Source organism: Acyrthosiphon pisum, unplaced genomic scaffold, assembly GCF_005508785.2.
Source record: "Acyrthosiphon pisum isolate AL4f unplaced genomic scaffold, pea_aphid_22Mar2018_4r6ur Scaffold_20950;HRSCAF=22615, whole genome shotgun sequence".
NCBI lineage: Eukaryota > Metazoa > Arthropoda > Insecta > Hemiptera > Aphididae > Acyrthosiphon > Acyrthosiphon pisum.
This window is the reverse complement of record NW_021770363.1, coordinates 61,415-77,705: the sequence shown is the minus strand read 5'-3', so window position 1 is coordinate 77,705 and position 16,291 is coordinate 61,415. Positions and strand designations below refer to the sequence as shown.

General features: G+C 29.7%; 1 protein-coding gene and 2 long non-coding RNA genes across 3 annotated transcripts; 1 reads left to right on the top strand and 2 right to left on the bottom strand.

The window, feature by feature from the left end:
- Positions 1–1,292: 1,292 nt before the first annotated feature.
- LOC115034742 lies at positions 1,293–3,173 on the bottom strand. The gene is made up of 5 exons (XR_003840058.1): positions 2,966–3,173; positions 2,607–2,725; positions 2,424–2,496; positions 2,210–2,312; positions 1,293–1,481 (listed from the first exon to the last, which is right to left on the bottom strand). It is a non-coding gene; the product is annotated as an uncharacterized LOC115034742 (long non-coding RNA).
- Positions 3,174–10,244: 7,071 nt separating this feature from the next.
- On the top strand, positions 10,245–11,060 carry LOC107884872. Its single transcript, XR_001680202.2, has 2 exons — positions 10,245–10,689; positions 10,769–11,060. It is a non-coding gene; the product is annotated as an uncharacterized LOC107884872 (long non-coding RNA).
- Positions 11,061–12,345: 1,285 nt separating this feature from the next.
- On the bottom strand, positions 12,346–15,590 carry LOC115034741 (serine-aspartate repeat-containing protein F-like). Its single transcript, XM_029492142.1, has 15 exons — positions 15,423–15,590; positions 15,152–15,361; positions 14,963–15,020; positions 14,741–14,881; positions 14,544–14,624; positions 14,323–14,463; positions 14,053–14,241; positions 13,890–13,970; positions 13,692–13,772; positions 13,446–13,610; positions 13,283–13,363; positions 13,036–13,200; positions 12,749–12,918; positions 12,446–12,514; positions 12,346–12,372 (listed from the first exon to the last, which is right to left on the bottom strand). Exons 1-15 carry the CDS (start codon positions 15,588–15,590, stop codon positions 12,346–12,348), a joined length of 1,827 nt encoding a protein of 608 aa, XP_029348002.1.
- Positions 15,591–16,291: the final 701 nt, after the last annotated feature.

Below are 16,291 nucleotides of genomic sequence, written 5' to 3'. Positions count from 1 at the left end.
TTTATTATAACAATGGTGAAGATAATAACACTAATTTAGAAACACCAAATACATTTTGCAAACAGTCCCCAGAATTAATAGTTCCGGTATTGCAAACAATTAAAATTTATGGAATTATACCTACTATAATAATACTAACAATTCTGTTACTTTTCTGGATAACGTAACTTTGCAAAAATTTACAAAATTTACAATTTATAAAATATAATAATATACTCTAATATTTGCATAAGCTCACAAATAATATTTTTCAATTAAAACAAAATAACTATAATAGTTATTCTTGGTTTTAATATATACCTGATTTTGTCCTAATTTGAACTTATAGGTAGGTAATGTCTGTAAAAAATAGATGTATACTATGAACTATTTATAAGAATATTTGTTTTAAATTTTCTATTCTTAGCTACAAAAGTTGAAAATTATATAAAGATCTTTAATAGCTAATTGATATAAAAAAATTAATATTTTTTAAATTATTAATTGTGATTGAAGATGTGTATAGTTAAATATATTTAATAATCATTTGAAGTAAAAATGGTATGTAGGTACTATAGGCATGTAGGTACATCGTACATTATGGCAAAGGTCCAATACAATTGTTTATTATAATTTAGGGAAATAGAAGAAAGTCACTCTTTATGTGATCCACATACTAATTTAAAAGAGTAGATACTTTTTAAACAGAGTTAAGTTAATATTTTTTCCATGGTATATTACGACAGTTAATAATAGTTTGGATCATAAAGTTCATACTAACAGCAAACAATTCAATAGTTTTAAAATATAATTTTTTAATAGATTTACTGTAACTTATCATTGGTGTAATAACCTCTATCTTATTGAGTCTTAAATATAGACAGTTCAAAATACAATAATCTGTAAACTGTTACAAAACTGTAGCAAATATTATAAATTAATTGATAAACTTCATTAACAAAAAAAATAAAACAACGAAAATATGTACATACTTAAGTTTCCTACAAAACTAAGAAAATTATTACCTACATTACAACAATAAATAGGTTGATACATTTTGTTTTAAAATTTATTAAATTATTTGCATAGAATAATATGAAACCTATACAGATAAACAATTGTCAATAATTAAGTATGCTTTTTAAATGTTTATAATTAATATAATTAATATAATTAAATGTGAAACATTTAAATGTTTTAGAGCTATAATTTTGTAGCGCTAACTTAATATTAAAAAGTAATAATATTAATACAAATATAATATAACATTTATTAACTAATAATTATTTTATATAATACATATTAAGATACAATATTTTTTTTTTTAAATTATGCCATAAGCATAATTCACAACTGACAGGATTTTTTTTTATTTCACATTTTTCTATCCACTTTTTTCTGAGCGTGAAATCCTTAGGATAGCCAAAGAGACTAAGATTCTTTGAATACCTGTTAAAACAGTTTTTAACAGAACATTGTAATCCAGATCCTGAAGTATGGTCCTTTAAAATTTAAACACATAATTCATATTAAAAAAAATATATTAAAATTAGAAACAGGTAGGTTGTCAATTATAAAGTACAAATTAAAATATAATATGAGCTAAATACATATTTTAGTGATGTAACATTCAATAGTCTAGTTTGTATAGTCTATATATTTAGGATAGTCTAAAGACTATTTTTTGTAGAAACTAGACGGTATTTGAACAATATAAGAACAATTATTGATATTTACAATCAATGATTCTCAGTACCTCGTTGGCTGTACAGTATATGATGCAAAACAAGTTGTGTGTACATATTTATTCGTATATTATGATACAAAGAACAGCCTACAAGATGATTATTTCCTTATAGTAAATATAGACACAGCTTTGTTTGGGCATTATTAGATGACCATTTTGGTTTTATATTTTATAATCATACTGATCCCCGATTAATTACAGTAGATATTTCCTCAGTAGTAGTGGTTAAAAAATATATCCCAAGAGTTTTCCAAAAAGAGTACACACATTGTTGGTCAAACTACTAACATTTTATAAATATAAGTGGACAAGAATATTACTGATGTTTAATTAGAAGCAATAAATTACTAAAGAAGAGAAACTAGGACATTGAAGACCAAGGCTCTACATATTCAATAAGAAAATCATGGAAAACCATAAAAAAGATAGATATCAGACTGTATTAACCATGTTTATTAAAAATATTAATACTTATTTACTAACCGGTATATTTTTATTACTCTTATCCTCGTTGTTTCTTGTAAGTCTAAATGACTATCTTGGTGATTTAAAATTATTTACAACAGCATTTTCAATATTTTCCTCTCTGTAAAATTCAGATTATATGTTATCACTTTCATCATAATAAGCCAATTTCCTAGATTTTTAAATAATTGTAAAAACAAAATCTAGTCAAATACAACTTTCATTAACTCACCTCATATCTTGTTCCATTGGTAAAATTACATGATTTCCAGTTTCAACATCATTACTTTGAGCAGCATTACTACCTAAATTAAAATAAAAATTTTATTGAAAATGAAAAATTAAATTATAGAGATCGAGAAGTATTACATAGGAGGAAAACCATTTCAATCATAAGATTGAAAATAAAAATTACTTTTTTCCGGCTTATAGTTTTCTTCTAAAAAATGATCCCTACATATACGTTGCCAATTATGACAATGATCAATTCCAAAAACGTTAAGCCATTTTCTTCTCGTTTCTTCTCTTCTAATTCTATATTAAAACAATTATCAATGAGTAAAATAAATTGCTAATGTTAGGCTAGAAAAACAAACATAAAGTAGAAATTATTAGGCTAAAACAGTTCACAATTATTTCGCAGTATCCCGCACAAGGATAATGAACCATATCAATAATATGATTCAAAAATCCATGTACCTACGTTTTTTGTTTGTGCGATTAAATTTCTAGAACCAATTGATACTCTTGATTTAAGTATAATACGATACATACATAATATGTCTACTTCAATCTCGCCGAGTACCTACTGTACATGAATGAAACCTAGAAAAACATAACTTTTCGATTTCACAATCACAAATTTGATGAGATTTTATTTGTATTATTAAAAATGAATGCTTGAAAAGCACCTATTTATTATTTTAGCCAGACAAACGGTAAAAAAAAATATATTATTCTGTCACGAAAACTACGAAAACAAATAAAGACTACCGACTAGTGATAAGCGGAAGCGCGGAACTCTTGTAATCACGGTCTTGGATTATAAATCAGTAACGAATACTTTTGTTCGTTCCATCGGTACATAGTTAAAAATTACCAAATGGTCCCCAACAGTAGGATTCTGCTTTTACTACCTCTACGTACGCCGTACGATTCTACCATCTAAAACATTACAAATTTACACGAGAAAAACTACAAGCGAACAAATAACAATTACTACGCAGAAATTAATAAATCGGGAATTATGTATTTAACGGGATTAAAAAAAATCGGGAAAGTATTACGTACTGTCGGTATCCTTTATAGTCAACTCCTAGACTCTACCGTAGTACCGTGTTTTAATAGTGTTTTTAATCATGTGTTCATGTATATTAAATAATCGAATTTTTAAAAATACAATCTTATTCCATGATCCAATCATGTCTACTCGTGTATATGCAACTAATTTAAAAATACAATATGCATTAATTTTGGGTAGAATACGATTGCGTACGATGCTTATCGGTGGTACCTTTTTCAATCTTTTTCATAACACTATTGCGTACGTTATTTTTGTGCAACGTTGTCACGCCGAAAGTCACATATAGACGATACTAGAAATATCAAATTATTATCGTGATTTGGGAAATAAAAGTTCACACTACTTATAAGTTATAACCGCTGTCCGCTGTACATTTTATTAGTTGACCTGTGCTATACTAGTAAAAATGAAAAATTTGAATGATTTGGTAATATTGTTGCGATCGTTTTTAGTTTGATAATTATTTTAATGACGATATTTAAATGATTTTATATGTATTAATTAGTGATCAGTAATTGTATTTAATTATTATTTATTGTGTTATAATTTCAGTACCTATGTAGTTTTTGCTGGTATTTTCGGTAAGTGTAAAAATCCAGGTGTTGTGTTGGATTTATAATTGTTACTGGTAGATAGTCCGGTACTAAAGTAATATAGATCAGACGAGTAATATTTAGGACTTAGTTAAAAATTATAAAGTGTTCAATTTGTATAGCTAAGGATTGAAAATTAATAATGACGATTCTCATACATAGTTCATAGTTCATACTGTAACTTATTTTAAATAAGGTTTAGAATTTTTTCTTATATATTTTTGAACTTACTGTTATATTGCAAATATACGTACTTATATTGTGTATACATGGTGAACTTTTTGTATATTTATAAATTTGGCAACGTTGCATACGCAGTCGTGTTGTTTTACGGGTTTCCATTGTTACACAGCAATCGTGTTCTCAAAAATGTAAATCGAAGGGTTCTACCCTTCATTTTATTTTAGCATTGAAGAAAGTAGAGATGGACAATTTGGGGCCCATAAATTCGTAAATTAAGCCCTGATTATAATAGACATAGGTAAGCACGCATATAATAATAATAATAATATTTCTTTTTAAATTCACAATTCTCGAAACAAGTTGAAACGGTCACGCACGCGTCACATTACACGAATATTAGGAATAATATAATATCATCAAAAGAAATGTACATTTTCGTTTTTAGGTTGTAATTAATAAAGTAACGCGTTACTCTCGTTACGTTACTGCCCATTGGATATAAGGTCGTGTTCTGACTGTTGAGTAATTTATAGCACTGTACAAAAAACTGTGTGTCAATCTGCTCAATCATAAATCATATAATATTACAGCCTATAGGTAAATAGGTAATGATAGTACGGGCCGATAGCATATAATAATAATATTATATTTAATAATAAGCTATCCCGGTTACCTATTTAATACACACCAGACTATGGACCGACCCGATAAGACGTGTGTGCGTGCATTATGGTGTAGTTGGGGTCTTGGGGAGTTCATGATAGCCCGAGTGTGTCCTCATTATCGACAAATTAATATCATTATATTGAATTGCCGGAAGGCCCGTGCTCGGTCCGCGGCCACAAATCACAATATAGGTATATTAAAGCAATAAACCTACAATATATTTGAGAGAAACTAATCCACTAAAACCTTTTAAAATACTGGTCTGAGTGTCTGACGATCGACTTATATGATGGTTCAAATATAATATAATACTATAATATTTGTTACTTTATAGGTGCCTACCAATCCAGGCCCTTACAATAAACACATACTAACTCGACTTTAAGTATAATAATTAAAAAAAATAATTTTTCGCTAACAGTAATTTTTAAAACTTCGACTGCTGCAACTCACTCATTTACGGTTAATAAGTGCTATATAGTGAACTGTTAACGCCAATATTATGGCACTTTTATTATTGCGTCGCATACTATTCAGTATATAAAAATGACGCTGCGTCTACATTAAGGGCGACCATAAAAATACGGGACATTTTAGCTACCCAACTAAAATATATGATAATATAAAAAAACAAATGAAATTCTGATTTTAAATTTGGAGTGAAAACGCACTGTACTTTTTGGCATTTTGAGAACAATTATTATCGAATCGTACAGTTATAAATTATAATTTTAAGTTACAACTCTACGTCGCGTCACTACGACTTACTGAATGTCTGTTATGTACTCGACACTTGCGTAAAATTAATATTAGTAATATTTATAACTTTACATAGTTATAATATTGTGGACATTATTAAATATAAATAGATATTATAGTTCGCAACACGCACACATTTGACAACAAACTGGCTGCGGCGGGTCGGATTGTACCTAGGAACTTGTTTAGGCGACGACGCCACACATCGATATAATAATATTAATATGCACCTACTTTGTGGTAATATGTTGCCGACGACGATGTGACATTATTAGTTAATTGTTGTTTTGTATTTTTGTATTTTCTACCCGCAAGCCGCAGCAATTATAGTCAAAACAAATTTGATCTATTTTAAAAATATTAGACATAAGTTTTTAAAAATTCGCGAAGAGGACTCCATAATATGTTGTCTCTGTCTTACAAACGTGTAACATACCTACCAAATTTACGCTCAGAAATTCACGTTTTATGCCATTACCTTAAAAATTAGAGTAAATCGACCTATTATGAAACTTGATGGTAAGAACAACATTATCTGTATTTGGTTGGAAGTTTTACCACGATAATTCAGTTTTTTAGTGAGTTATGCGTATAGTAAATTAAAATTAAAAATGCTCATGAGTCATGTGTGGCGTCCTCTTCGTGACTTGTTAAAAACGTACGTTTTAATATACGTATATGGTATATCTAATATGTCTAAAATAGATCAAAATTGTTTGTCCAAAGTAAATCCGGCGAGTGCGTGCGATTTCTATTCTGACTATGCTGTTCCAATTGCATCCGATGCGGGCCCTGCAGTGCCGCAATTAGGATTTTTGGAATCCCGTACTAAGTAAATGTATGGCCATGTGGTATAATGTCTAAATAATATTTAAATATTAAAGCCTAAAAATATAATGCGAAGAAACACTACCCAGTGACCAATTTTTTATTCGTATGATTTTACAGTGAGCAGTCGCACTAAAATATTAGTGACCATTTATAGATTAATAGAGATATTATTATGGATAAACAGGGCCATATATATATTTGCCAGTATGCTCCGTTTTTCGACAGCAAATTAGATAGCGTAATAAATTATAAAAATAAATATACTTATTTCATATATTTTATTTGATTTAAATATTAGATTAAAATGCAATTATTTAAAAATTTAAAATAGATGCGGGGTGCCGCCGGGGCTCCCTGAGCCAACGATTAGCGGCCCTATACAGGGACATTGCCCCGGTTGCCCCCGTACGGTAGTTGCGGCACTGGATGTGGTAAAAATACAAGCCGTTTTGTTTTTCGACAGGCATCTAAAGCATTTACTTTGGACACAGCGTAATACGCTTCGGACTCATCGGACGTAATAATCGAAGTCTGAAGTCTGAATTACTAAAATTCCACAACGCATAGAAGAACTTTATCTGTGTCGTAACTCGTAGTGTTTTTATTATTTGGATAACATTAATATAATTAAAGTTATTAGTTTGAGAACATTAAGTTTTTTTCGTTTAACTATTAAAAACTATTGGTAAGTGCTATAAAAAAAACAAAAACGCTACGACACAGATTAAGTTCTTCCTGTTCTTCCTGTGTTGTGGAATTTTAGTAATTCTACTATAAGTACATAGGGAACATAGTTGTCCCGCGCAAAACAGTTTTTGCTATTTTGTGCATTTGTAAGACGGAGACATGGCATGCCGGCGTAGCGTCCTCTTAACGGTTAACAAGCTCTTCACTTTAAACTTATAAATATGGCGGAATATCTGGTGGTGTATTTCGAACAGCACTGGAATAATTGCCGGGAAAATACTGTCAAACTAGGTACGTAATGCGAGTTGACGTGTTGTGCAAAATAATGTTTGCGTGTGCGCATAAACTAGGTACGAATAAAATTGTAATACATAAGTGTTTTGGTAATAAATTATGGGTTGCTGTGTAATAATTTGAACTTTAAACAGCAACATAAAATGTTTTCCATTCTGAATAATCAACAAAGATATTAAAAAAAAAAACAATATTAATAAAAGTAATAATATTAATCTGTGTGCTGGCCGCTGGGAACGATTGGTAAATATTAATATAAATTTACCCAACAGAATATGTATTAACTATTTAGCCATAAGGGCGGTGAGCACCGAAATAAACAATAATACAAATATTATTGGAGATTTGCAATGACACAATATGATTTATAGAAAACTGGGGAAGTCGTTTTGCTGTATAGTGGGAGGTGTCTAGATGGGTCACTGTAACGGATGTGTTTAATTTGAAATCAATTACATAAAATCATTGTATACGAAAAACGATTAAAAGTTTCAAGTACCCACAAATAATATTTTTAAATTATGACACGATAAGTTTGATTTTATATGTATAGATTTATAAAAAAAATAATAAAGAAAATATAAAAAAAATAAAAAAAAAATAATGAAAATAATATACGAGTATTTATGAAAAAGTATTAAAGAAAATATATAAAAAAAGGAATTATGCAAAAAAAATTATGAAACAATATACGAGTATTTATAAAAAAATAATAAAGAAAATATATAAAAAATAAATTATACAAAAAAAAAAAATGAAAATAATATACGTTTAATATTACGCATTTTTGTCAAAAATTTGAAAATATCATTGTTTGAAAAAAACGAAATAATATACCCACGAATAATATTTTTAAATTATAACAAAATACTTAACTAAAACTGTTATTCTTGGTTTCAATATGTAGCTACAAATCAAAAATAATACAACAATAATATCCAATAATAGACGCGTACCGTCGTCGTCTGTCTTAATTCTTTATAAATTATAATATACAAATGTAAATATAAAATGCTAAATAGCATTTGGTCAACAATCAACACTATACTAATTATAATTTAAAATACCTGAGTCCCGAATTCGAATAGGTACTGTTGTCACTTGTCTGTCATATTAAAATTTATAGTCGATTAGGTATATACAATAATAAATATTAAATTCAATATAATATCTTTCCAAATTAACTAATTACCCCTATGTCCTGAAAGTAGAGAAGAATGACTGGGTTCTGGAAATCTGGCCTCTGGGTAAAGATAATTATAATTTAATATTATATTAGTTATTATTACTTATTAGTGTATACAGTTAAGTTAATTTTGAGGATTTCGTGTTTCATGTTGCACCTTGCAATACCGGTAAATTTTTTTCGTGTTTCGTGTTAAACACCGGGTAACATTTTTCGCGGGTTTTGTGTTTCGTGTTAAAAACAGGGTATAACTTTTTGCGGGTTGTTAATGGCGGAATAAAAACCCCAACCTACAGCCCCCCCCCCCCCCCCCAGGAACATTTCAGCCCTAGTTGCGCCACTGGAGACGAGTACATATTTTGTTACTTGTTATTTTGTTAATATACTTTAATATCGCGACGTTGTGTATACGTATTTTTAAAGTATATCAAAAATTATTTAATTATTAATTTGTGAATTATGAATAATAATTTACAAGTTGCTTGTGCAGCATTCGTTGTAATGCATGAACTTATAAATAAAAATGAAAAAAAGTTCTAAGTAATATTGTTTTATTGTACATTTGTGCCAATAGTTGTACATTTTACATTGAATTTTCTGTGTACTAATTTCAAAGTTTTGTCTAAAGGCTCTGTCAAACAGAAAGCGTTGTCTTAACGTCGCACTATTTATTAATTTGCTACAACGCGGCGTTATTCACGCGCGCAATATAACAGCAAATATTATATTCAACCATATCTATAATAGTGTTAACATTATAAACTCTTTTAAATTTGTTCAAACTATTATTTCATTAGTTATTGTAATTGTATAATTGTATAAATCAGAAAAAAAAGTTAGAAACTTAGGGTATCTGTTTGGGCTGCGAGGCAATCAAAATGACGACGAAATTAAAATAAATTAAAATATAATATAGGTAACTACTTATAATGTTATTAATTAAACCAACTACCAAGCAATTTATAAATTACTTTACTATAAAAAGAAACATTCGGTGTATTCGCATGCCACTTTGTCTAATTCTTACCATAATTCATGAAAATGTTAAAGAAAAAAATGTTTGTTATATTACTTAGGTATTATAATATTATAGTGATCATTACAAGTTACAACGTACAATATAGTGTAGTGTTGTAGGAATTCGGTACACCCGTTATCGATCTCGGTCGTATCAATTTTAATGAGCGCGATTCGGTCACGGCCCACTGAGTTCTGGGAAATTGGCATCCCGCATACAACAATATTTATAAGTAATAATATGATTGTAAATAATATAAATTATTGTCCTCGCCGTTATTATCGTAACGTATTTCACGTAACAAATTTATTATAAACTTTCCGAATAGTAATGTAGAAAAACTATATTGGTACCTACTCGAGAAAAACAGACCAACTCAAATGCTACGCAATACGTAATAACCCAATATAATATAATATAATATTTTATAATGATTCGGTCGATGTACAACGGTAGGCATATCGTATATTATGTGATTATAGTCTAGATATCTGTATGAGATATTGAGATATTAAAATATAATCAGTAGGTACTAGCTATTTATCGTGGCTCGCGGGAATGTGAAATCTATATCCGTTTGGAAATATGCCGAATAAAACGGGGAAATATGTAGAATATAAATAACTAAACTCTTAATTCCGATATGAAATTATTGCACAAGTCACTGAGTGGGTACAAAGGTTCAGACTACAGAGTACGGACAGTACAGAGTACAGACTATAGTGACTAAGGTTTACGGAATCAGTCATCACCCAACTGTTCGCTTCGACGTTTGTTTTCAGGTTTTCTGCGTGCTTATATATACAATTAATGTATTTCAGAATAAATGCACTTGTGTTACAGTCCGGGTATTTAATTCGAAATAATTTCGTGTCACGTGTATCGATTTAAAAATTTCAAAAATTTAAAACGGGTTTAAAAACGCACCTACCGTAATATAGTTCGCGCGCGATGAGGAAATGTGTGTTCAATATTTGAGTAAGATCGACTGTAATTTATAATAAATAATAATATAATAACTATGAACTATAATGATATGTCTATTGTGTATTTATAGGTACCTACTACCAATATCAACAACATTTGTGGAAAAGAGAGAAGCGGTGGAAATGGAGCTTACAGAAACGACGAGAAAAGAAAATATAAAGGAAGTTTTGGTCAGCAAAAAAATATTGCAGGTAAGATTAATAATAATATTTACTTGAACTATGCGAACTAATATTCGAATTATTCGATTATACGTACCAGTAGCGCCAAAATATATATATAAGTGTATAATATATAGGTGATTTTAGTAGTTAAGAGGTAACCCTTGTCATTCTATAGTTATTTTATGAAAATTTGTTTAATAGACAACATAACAACTATACTTGGTGCATGGTAAGGTAATTATAAGAAATAGGTGGGTGTCAACATTTTATATGGGGGTCTAATGTCATAGGTAAACTTTTGGAATTCGGCTCCACTGATACGTAGGTACCTACTATTTTGTTAGATTGTACGTCCAAAAAAATATCTGCGGAATCTTTATACGTTGTAGCCTGTAGGTACCGACATTATGTAGACTATCATGATTCATGAATCATTATCAACAGATTAATTTTATTTTTAGGTACGAAGCGCAGAAGCTAATATTGTAGTAATAATAGTATTGATTATTATGTAATATACTTTGAAATTTGAATACTATTAAAATTATGATAATGTGTTAATATACACACCGACGTATAATACCTATAACAAAATTCAAAAAATCGCAAATATACATGCTATCGTAATGAACCTCACCTCAGAGGCTTTTATTGACATTTTAATTGAAATGAAAGTTATACAAGTAGTTTAGTAGTGGGTATTTTAAAACTGTAATTATTTTGTACCTACATTTAAAATTTACATTATACAATTATCATAATATTGTCTTCATTGTTCGAAATTTAAATATCTTAATTTAACCCATGCAATCCTGCACCAATATACCGTTTTCTGGACAACTCGCCCTCACCACCACTTTATGCAAATTGTAAGTATCCAAAATGCAACGATCATTAACGACATCCTAACGAAGCTAAATGACTTACTCTATACCTTACTCTATAATTTTTTACACATGTAATCCTGCACAGGTTAATTATGATATCTGAAAATAAAATTTATAAAATACAATCTATATTAAAAATATTTTGTTAATTTTTTTTTTCTTTATTTAACAGATCTAATAGTAATCCTGTAATAATGTTCTGGAACACATTTCAATAATAAATTAAATTTATTAATGTTATCTAGATAAAATTAAATAAAATCATATTCATTGTCGACTAAAATTAATGTATTACATGTATATAAAATAATGCTTTATTTAAATAAATGTTTTGCATACTTTTATCAGTTATCCCCGACACATTAACATTGGTTTCATGATTATGGACCTCGTTCTTCTGATCTTTATCTATGGAGACGTCTTCAATATAAGTGTAATGTTCCACACTACCCAAGGGGTCTTACACATAAGCGCGTTTTTTTTATAAAGGGGGTTCGCCAGGAGCCCTAATCCACCGTATAAATATTTTTAATATAAAAAATTAACAAAAATATAAACATATAATTCATTGTTGTTAAGGGCTTCATTCTTAAAAATTACGCCTCCACCCGATAAAGATGAATCTGAAACAGAAATTATTATAAAAAATAATTTAGTTAAATGTTATATTTTGTTACTCAAGTGTTAATAAATTACCTTTTTTCTATGTCGAAACAATGTGATAGACATACCGAAACAAACTCCACATTCAGGACAGCGAAATTTCTTAATATTTAAATGTACAGATTGATTATGCATTTTTAAAAGTTTTTGTGTAGAATATTTTTTTTCGCAGAACGTGCATTTATACAAAGTGTTGTCAGTATGAAACGTTTTTGTATGGTAATTTAAATCAGATTTATATAGATAAATGTTGTTGCATGATAAACATTTATATGTCTTTCTTTCTTTGTTGTGTGTATCTATGTGGCGCAATAAGGTCGATTTGTTGGATAGTACTTTCTGACATGTAGGACAAACATGATTTTTGAAATGTCTCTCCAAATGACGATCACACCACACTGCTCTTTTAAATTTCCTTACACATTGAGGATATGTGCATTTATAAATATGTGTTTCTGTAACATAGAATTTATCAGTATAAGAATGGGAGGTGTATTTACTCTCTACTGTAATATAAAAATATTATGTAAAAATATTGTCATAAATTTATTTGAAATAATGCAGGTGGTTAATAGGGCAGAAATTAACATGATAGCAAGTAAAATTTAAAAAAAATGTGGTACCTTGTGTCACAGGAGATTTGACTGTGGCTATTGGAACTTCTGTTTGGTATTCAGGTTGTTCTTGTTCATCCATACTCCCTACATCTGTATCACTATCTTCAGCATCATCTGTATCACTATCTTCTTCATCGTCTGTATCTTGATTGTGTTCACCCATACTCTCTACTGTAATATAAAAATAATGCAGGTGGTTAATAGGGCACAAATTAACATGATAGCAAGTAAAATTTAAAAAAAAATGTGGTACCTTGTGTCACAGGAGATTTGACTTTGGCTATTGGAACTGCTGTTTGGTTTTCAGGTTGATCGTGTTCACCCATACTCTCTACTGTAATATAAAAATAATGCAGGTGGTTAATAGGGCAGAAATTAACATGATAGCAAGTAAAATTTAAAAAAAAATGTGATACCTTGTGTCACAGGAGATTTGACTTTGGCTATTGGAACTTCTGTTTGGTATTCAGGTTGTTCTTGTTCATCCATACTCCCTACATCTGTATCACTATCTTCAGCATCATCTGTATCACTATCTTCTTCATCGTCTGTATCTTGATCGTGTTCACCCATACTCTCTACTGTAATATAAAAATAATGCAGGTGGTTAATAGGGCAGAAATTAACATGATAGCAAGTAAAATTTAAAAAAAATGTGTTACCTTGTGTTACAGGAGATTTTACTGTGGCTATTGGAACTGCTGTTTGGTATTCAGGTTGATCTTGTACATCCATACTCTTGACTGTAATTTAAAAATATTATGTAAAAATATTGTCATAAATTTATTTGAAATAATGCAGGTGGATAATAGGGCAAAAATTAACATGATAGCAAGTAAAATTTTAAAAAAATGTGGTACCTTGTGTCACAGGAGATTTGACTTTGGCTATTGGAACTGCTGTTTGGTTTTCAGGTTGATCGTGTTCACCCATACTCTCTACTGTAATATAAAAATAATGCAGGTGGTTAATAGGGCAGAAATTAACATGATAGCAAGTAAAATTTAAAAAAAAATGTGATACCTTGTGTCACAGGTGATTTGACTTTGGCTATTGGAACTTCTGTTTGGTATTCAGGTTGTTCTTGTTCATCCATACTCCCTACATCTGTATCACTATCTTCAGCATCATCTGTATCACTATCTTCAGCATCATCTGTATCACTATCTTCTTCATCGTCTGTATCTTGATTGTGTTCACCCATACTCTCTACTGTAATATAAAAATAATGCAGGTGGTTAATAGGGCACAAATTAACATGATAGCAAGTAAAATTTAAAAAAAATGTGGTACCTTGTGTCACAGGAGATTTGACTTTGGCTATTGGAACTTCTGTTTGGTATTCAGTTTGATCTTGTTCATCTATACTCCCTACACGTGTATTACTATCTTCTGCATCGTCTGTATCTTGATCGTGTTCACCCATACTCTCTACTGTAATATAAAAATACTGCAGGGGGTTAAAGGGCAAAAATTAACATGATAGCAAGTAAAATTTTAAAAAAATGTGGTACCTTGTGTCATAGGAGATTTGACTTTGGCTATTGGAACTGCTGTTTGGTATTCAGGTTGATCTTGTACATCCATACTCTTGACTGTAATTTAAAAATATTATGTAAAAATATTGTCATAAATTTATTTGAAATAATGCAGGTGGATAATAGGGCAGAAATCAACATGATAGCAAGTAAAATTTAAAAAAATGTGGTACCTTGTGTCACAGGAGATTTGACTTTGGCTATTGGATCTGCTGTTTGGTATTCAGGTTGATTTTGTACATCCATACTCCCTACACGAGTATCACTATCTTCTGTATCGTCTGTATCTTGATTGTGTTCACCCATACTCTCTACTGTAATATAAAAATAATGCAGGTGGTTAATAGGGCAGAAATTAACATGATAGCAAGTAAAATTGAAAAAAAATGTGGTACCTTGTGTCACAGGAGATTTGACTTTGGCTATTGGATCTTGTACATCCAATATTCTTGACTGTAATTTAAAAATATTATGTAAAAATATAATAGGTATAATTAATCATAATAAATGTTTTGCTTCAATTGTTTTAATGACTTTGTATGCTTACACGGGTGACATCCACATTCGCAGTCTTTTTGATTTACACCAAAGTAATTATCACCGTAGTACGTTGTTATTTCAGAGCCAATGGGTATGTTTTCTATTGCTTTCGCGCACCAAACGCCTTCGCCATGTCCGGCGACCCATTCAGTATTGTATTGGCAACTGTGATTAATGTATGCCGCAGGGCCCAGGAATAACAAATCTTTTTTGGTGCGCGAACTCGTCAAGATTGAGAAGTCATTCACACCAATCTGAGAAAAAAAAAATTAAATAAAAATATAAATTTGTTATTAATAGTTTGGCAAAACATACTTTTATATCTTCAGGTTTAATAGCTGCTGTCATTCCACACAATGTACGAATAATTTTCCCATAACTTATAGACTGTGTTGCGACAACTTTTACATCATTTAATTTGTTTTTAAACCTATAATTCTTTTCATATCGATAAGATATATCCTGTAAAGATTTTTTGTACATCTCTGTAAGTTTGGTGGATAAATCTTTCTCTCGTTTGGTTTTGAACTGAAATTTTGAAGTTTCCGTCTTATGTGTTGTAAACCCTATACAATTTAAAACATCAAATGAATACCAGTAGTGTTTTGTTTATAATTAAATATATTATATTATTTAGTAATATAGGTATATGTTAGATCAGAAAATACGACAAAGGCGTGTTAGACACAGACGGTGAAAGGGGGTGCTTAACAATCACTGCGATTACGGGTGTCTTTTATTAGTAATCCTGCCGCCCGATAAGAAAAAACCCCATTATATGTAATGCGAATTAAATCGTATTAATAAATAATATTCGAGAAGATACGAAACCACACATTTTGTTTCATAGTATAATAGAATATTATTCGAAAATACATGCAACGTATATATTACATACGAGTTACATTGGTGCTGGATTACGAAGTAACATGTGCTTTGGATCGCCAAAAACGGTGTTAAATATTAATTTAATTCTGCCAACTACAAAAGGTTGGACCACCCTGCGTTAGATAAATATATAAGAATAAAAATATTACCAAGCATTGCCCGAGATGCCCTAGAATTTAGATAATAATCTTACTTTTAAAATGTAAATTGTACATACGTCAATTGATCAATTCAATCTAGTTTAAAAATATTAGAATAAAATGGGTATTGCAATTTGAAAATGTACATTTTAACTA

Excerpts from the sequence above, each read along its gene's own strand:
- LOC115034741 (XM_029492142.1), bottom strand. The coding sequence starts at position 15,590 with ATGTACAAAAAATCTTTACAGGATATATCTTATCGATATGAAAAGAAT. Across the intron at positions 14,464-14,543 it reads CAAATCTCCTATGACACAAG|TAGAGAGTATGGGTGAACAC; the intron begins GTACCACATTTT and ends TTTATATTACAG. Across the intron at positions 13,971-14,052 it reads CAAATCACCTGTGACACAAG|TAGAGAGTATGGGTGAACAC; the intron begins GTATCACATTTT and ends TTTATATTACAG.